Here is a 6,269-nt window from a genome sequence, read left to right on the forward strand (position 1 = left end):
TAGAAATACTATAATAATAATAATAATAATAATTTGTGAGCAGGAGAAAATCTTAATACCAGAATGCAGATTTAAAATATGGAGATTTCTTGGAAAGGTCCTTAAGTTGTGGATAGTTCATAATGGCATGAGGTTTTCTGAGGTGTGGGGATTATGATACAACTGGATCTGATTTTACAGTCCACAACATAGGAAGGGCAACAGTTTTTTAAATTAGATTGAAATGCGAAAGCTATCTTTTTCTTGTTATGAATAGCAAGTGTTGACAGGTACAGCTGTACCTACTAAAAGTTTAACAAATAATTAGCATATCATTTGTTGAAGGGGGTCCTACTTTGAGTATAATGAGAATTATAAGAATAGGAAACTGCAATATGATAAAACGAAGCTTAAATAGATGGAAAAGCTGTGTTGGCAGAACTGAACATTTCTGTTAGAAAATTTGTGTAACCTGTTATTCCTGAATACTTCTAAACTGGCTGTAATAAATCTCAACAACAAACAGGTGAACAGGATTGGCTGCTGCTCTCCAGTCTCCTCCTGGGTGTCCAAACCTGCTCCTAGCAAAGCAGGTTCCAGAACACTTCAAATGTACTCTGGGGGTTGAGGTGGGGGGTGGTTTGGAATCAGGATGTGGTGGCATGAAGAATGAGGGAATGAGATCCCTGCCTCAACCATACCATGGTTACAGGTAAGAGTGGTACTTTCTGTATGCACATGGGCTTGCCTAGCGACCGGATCCCGGGGAGTCCCCGTGTTCAGTTCATGTAGGGCACTGGGCAGGCTCATTGAATCTCATTGCCACTCTGCTTGCTCGCAAGATTACATCCGGCAGGAAGAAAGGTCAGTATATTGCAAGGCATTTTTGCTGCTAGTATGCAAACTTGCTCAGGGAAAGTATTGATCTTGCCATTGAGAAAATCCTGATAAGCTTCAAAGAAACCCTGCTATTTTCCAGAACTCAAAGTGAAGACCGTTGCATCAGAGGAACTGAATACAGTGTTCTACTACTGCAGTGAAAAAGCAAATATATGAGAGTAGTGAACGTCCTGAAAAAAATGCCCCCTCTCCTGTTTATCATGAACTGGCACATTGCAATCGGCACACCCCATGTCCCAGTGCATGGCACACATTATGAACAGATTAGCCTTCTCTTGTGCTCCTGTGCCTGTTCCAGAGGGCAAATTCCTCCACAACTGATCCTCTACCTGGATGAGAAGAGGAGAATTGCATGGAAAAAGTGCAAGCCAGAACAGCCCAGTCTGGATGGAACGTGGCTATGCATACAAGTACCCTTCATTCCAATTTGACTGCAGCACAGCAGGAGCAGATTCCGATTCGCATGAACTTTATTTGAGTTGGATATTCCTAAATCCCACCCCTGACTCCTTTCTTAAAAGGGATTGAATTTCCTTTGCTTATGTTTCTCTGAAGAGGAGTAGTATACGTGTACATTTTTTTCAGGAAGAGAGTGGGACGCTCTTCTGCTCTCAGCCCGAATGTGGATTTACTGCTTGGATCGAATGAGCTCACATCTCACACTGCCGGGAGAAAAACACTGCATTTTCTCCCCACAAAGGATTTATACCTAAATAAGTTTGCGTGAGTTAGAGGCACCCCAGACTCATGGCCTGGCTGCTTCTTAGGACTTGCTTCCCAAAAATTGCCCCCAGAGGCAAACTTTCTTATAAAACTAGAGCGTGGAGCAGTGGAGGGCTGACTGCATACATGCCAGAAGCCACAGCTTTCCCTGGCCCACCAAAGGACCACCAAGGATTGTATCAAGTGTCTGTGGAGCAAACAGATGCATTCTGGGGAGCATTAGGAAGAAGCCGGCTTACGTGGAGCAATCCTTTTCATTCTGTTCATAACTGTAACCTACAACAAGGCCACGTGTCCTGGTTCCTTGGAGGGAAGTTAAATGTATCAGGTAAGTGGAAACCAGTCTGCTGTTCTTTGTCTCTATTGTGGGGGAAAATTTTCTTGTACTCTGGACACTTTGGTGCTGGATCCTTTTCCTGTGAACTCAGTTTATTCCTCAGTTCTAAAAATTCAATTCATTTTTCCACTGTTTGATAAGCATGAGAATTAATGTTTGATTAAACATTAATCTAGGGATCCTGAAGATAAGCATATCATTATTACCATTATTAGGTAGATTCAAGGTCACAAAAAATGTGTGTTTTGAGAACTCCAGATCTCTTAATCAGGCAAGAAGTTACAAAAAGCAGTTTGGCAGGGTTGGGATGGAGGAGAAAGACTAACCCGGCAGTGAAGTCAGAATGCCTGTGAGGTCAATTTCAAGATGATATGAAGGAGCAGTATGGGGTTTGGCCCTACAAATGAAATTCTACCAGATGATCTGATGATTTCACCTTTCAGTATCCCTTACAATCACTGGGAAGAAAAAAATTACAGATACAAAATCTAGCTGTACCCAAATTTATGTTAATTTTGGGTTGATCAGACAGATTTTCCACCAGCCAAGGAACCTGCCTGGCATGGGTGGGAGAAATCTTGGCATGGAGAGTCAATGTGAGTAAAATGACTCAAAATCCTCCTCAGCCAGAGTGGACTTATGCTACAGCCACAATCTTTCAGACTAGCCTACTTTGCAGGAAGGATAAAACAAATGGAAATTATCCATGTTGCACTGGTTTCCTTGGAAGAAATAAAATGCATTCTTTAAAAGAGCACATAATAATGTAATCTGCAGAAGAGCAATCGAAAGCTAAACAGGCAGGTTTGCACAACACACTAAGCTACCTTGTTAATAAGTCAAGAAGTGTTGGTTGTTTACCAAACAACCCACGATACAGTTAACAGACGACAGTGCTCACCATGGCTTGTTCTCACTTCCTCTTCCTGCCTGTTCTTCCTGCCAGCTCCTGCACCCCTTCCAGCTCTGTGGTGGAATCCACACCCCACAATCCCTTTCTCCATCAATGAATCAGCAGCCTTGTTATGAATGCTCCAGGTGGCTGGCCTCTGTTGGAAAGATATCCCATCCTCCACCTGTACCAGCTGCTACTCATATTTTCTAGTAGGACCTGCAAAACTGGTCATGCCTTTCTGTATTTTGATTAAGCTGCTGCTCTCTTTGCCTGCCTACACTGCATGTTTATTTTGACCAGTCTCCCATTCCTCTCTAAAGTGTCCATGAGAAAAGCTGCTCTATTTCACCATCCCTCCTAACACTGTGGCTATACTTCATTTAGTCCATGCACCAAGTCTTCTCCCAGCCTGCACCCCAACCTCCTGTGGAATCCCTAAGGAGGGCTCACTCCAGTCCTCTCTTGCTATGTCTCCCATGCAACCCTACAAGTCTATTTTCCCTCTAGAAGCCTCCAGTGTGTTGCAACTCTACATATGTTTGTTGTTATGCATCAGCAATAAGAACTGCTTTTCCTTCAGAGAATGCTGGTAGACATTGCTTGCATTAGGGGTGCTGCTGGGATGCGTTTCTTGCTCTCAGCTGGAAATGCAAGGAACTGAACTGCAGGCTTCTGTGGTGGAGCACGACTACAGAAAACAAAGCATTGAGGGGTTATGTGGGGAATGCTGTGTTGCAGCTGATATTTATTGGGGAGGGATGAATATATCTGAAGGAAGGTAGATTATGCCACATTGTTCTAGCAAATGTAACAGGCAAATGGAAAAAGCACGTATGCAGGTGTGGGTTGTTCTTAGGGCTCATGCCCAGGCAGGTAATGGGTCCAGATCCACTCACAGATTGCTAAACGGTTTATTTGTTTTTCGGCGCCAGGCGAAGACCTTTTTATTTAAGCGGCATTTTAACTGTTAGTATTACTTGATTTTATCTGGCCAGGGCGGCTTATTTTATATTGTATTTTTGGATTTTTAATGTTTATATTTATTGTAATTTATATTATAATTACTTTTATTTATTGTTGTAAGCCGCCCCGAGGCTTTGGCGAATGGGGCGGCATAAAAATGTTTTAATAAATAAATAAATAAATAAAATTGTAGCTTTCTCCCAAGTTTCTGATTTGGGAGCTGGATTCAGGGAAAGGGGTGGAAGTTCATTCCCCTCAACAGCAGCCACACAGTAATTTTCAGCCTCTGATCTGAGAGTCAGCGTTGTCCCGAAGGAACATTGGTCAAGGTGAATTCTAGAAGATAGTTGTGTCATGAGTTTTCCTAGGAATCTTAGCATAAAAATCCATGAATATTCTTAGAGTTCACAAGCACCTGGAAGATCATACTGTAAAAGTGTTTAGGATTCCTCACCCCATTCTGGCAGGACTAAAATCCAGATCTGCAAGAAAACAAAAGCCGCCACACCTGAGAGATTCCCTGCTCATGGAAACCCCACACATTCCTTCTCTCGTTCTCCACTGTTCTGATGTCAGCAAGGTGAAGCTCATTTGGAACATCCACTATCTTTCTGAATTTCACATGCTTCCCTACTCCGAAGATAAAGCTCATTGGCAGGTACTCATTGTGGAGAACAAGTCAGTACAGAGTCAGGCCCAGTTTTTTTTAACTGATAAGGATCTTTGCATTACTATAATGGATTATAGGTCAGATTTCCAAAAGCGACCTGTGATATGTGCAATCTTACCCCCAGCTGGCATCATCCCAGGTAGCCACATTGCGAATCGATACTTAGATGACCTATGTGCATGGTCGTGTCCCCTGGCAGACCATGTATCTATCGAGTGTGAGTTCTTCCCCCACAATGGCAGTGAGTGTGGTATAACTGTCTGCTTCAATAGATGCCAACATTTGCATCCACTGCAGACCTGCCCACAGCCTGGGAAAGGCTCCTCAAGTAGACCTGCTCTGCTGTGCTCTGCCCCTACTCACCACCCAGGTGCTGCAGGTGGGGCAGAGCCGCTGTCTTGCAACCGGGCTTGAGCAGCTCTTTATCATCATCGTGGTGGTCGGGAAGGGCCTTTACACCTTTGTCCATTTCTGTTGAAGTAAGTGCTTCCTCTGCCATTCCTTCAAAGAACAGTTGAGGGGTGGAAGCAATGCCTACAGCTGTGGAGAAGGGAACTGCAGAAGATGAAGAGGGGGCACAGGCAGAGTGGGTGGAGGAAGAGGCATGGGAAACAAGCACCTCTGGTTGTGCTGGGGATGATCTGGGGTGGAAGGTGGCACCATAAATGTTGAAAGGTGGGTGGAGGACAAAAAGCCTTTGATAATGTTAATTGGCAGTTTATGAAACAACAGATGATTCAAATGGAGTTTGGTGAAAGAGTTATGAATGCGATATCAAGTATTTATCAAAAGCAATCGGCCAGGATCTTAATTAATGGAGAACTTTCAAACCCTATAGAGATTCAAAAGTGCACAAGACAAGGATGTTCTCTGTCACCCCTCTTGTTCATTATGACTTTAGAGGTACTGAATAGATGTGTTAGGGATGACGAGGACATCAAAGGAACTAGAATTAGAGATGAAAGTTATAAATTGCAAGCATTTGCGGATGATCTGGTTTTTATAATGGAGGAACCTTTTTCAACAATGCCCAAACTTCTACAACAGATTGAAGAATGTGGTGAAGTTACGGGAATGAAAATAAATAGAGAAAAAATGAAATTATTAGTTAAAAACCTTACGTGAGAACAAAAAGAAAGACTCCAGGAACAAGTAGACTTGCAGATTGATAAAAAGGTTAAATACTTGGGAATCTATCTTACAGCTAAATGTACTACCTTGAAAGAAGATAAATATGATAAATTATTGAAGGATATTAAAGGCTTTTTGGAAAAATGGGCCAATTTACAATTATCTTTGATAGGAAGAATAGCTCTTGTCAAAATGAATATATTACCTAAACTTTTGTTTTTGTTTCAAATGATTCCCATAAAAATTGATTAAAAAATTCTTTGATGACTTAAACTTTCATATCTCGAGGTTTATCTGGAGAAAAAAACCCCAAGGATTAAATTAAAAATGCTTCAGGAAGCTAAAAGAAATGGAGGTTTTGGTCTTCCTGATTGGATGTTGTATTATCAAGCATCTGTTTTAACTTGGTTAAAAGAATGGGTAACGTTGCGAAATAAGAGAATTTTGTATCTTGAAGGTCATGACTTGCAGATGGGATGGCATGCTTATATGTGATATGAAAAAGCTAAGTCACATGGGTCCTTCCTGAGTCATTTTATTAGAAGATCTTTAATGTCAGTGTGGGAAGAACTTAAGCTAAAACTGTATAATAAGTTACCAAGATGGCTTTCACCTATGGAAGCTTTTGTATATCCAAATGTATTGAACTTTGAAAAGATCATAAGATATCG

The 6,269-nt window shown here is 41.8% G+C and overlaps 1 protein-coding gene across 2 annotated transcripts in view; it reads left to right on the forward strand.

The window, feature by feature from the left end:
- Positions 1-1,119: 1,119 nt before the first annotated feature.
- LOC123026782 (acetyl-coenzyme A synthetase 2-like, mitochondrial) overlaps positions 1,120-6,269 on the forward strand; it is a 33,633-nt gene continuing 28,483 nt past the window's right edge. The window contains exon 1 of one of the 2 annotated variants that reach the window (XR_006415383.1): positions 1,120-1,930. Coding sequence is in view for 1 of the 2 variants with exons in the window: in XM_044436792.1 (XP_044292727.1) it covers positions 1,627-1,930 (304 nt within the window). In the remaining variant the exon portion in view is untranslated. The remainder of the gene's footprint in view (positions 1,931-6,269) is intronic. The other variant, XM_044436792.1, reaches the window with a different exon arrangement.

This window comes from Varanus komodoensis, unplaced genomic scaffold (assembly GCF_004798865.1).
Source record: "Varanus komodoensis strain SLA01 unplaced genomic scaffold, ASM479886v1 scaffold3, whole genome shotgun sequence".
Classification (NCBI taxonomy): Eukaryota; Metazoa; Chordata; class Lepidosauria; order Squamata; family Varanidae; genus Varanus; species Varanus komodoensis.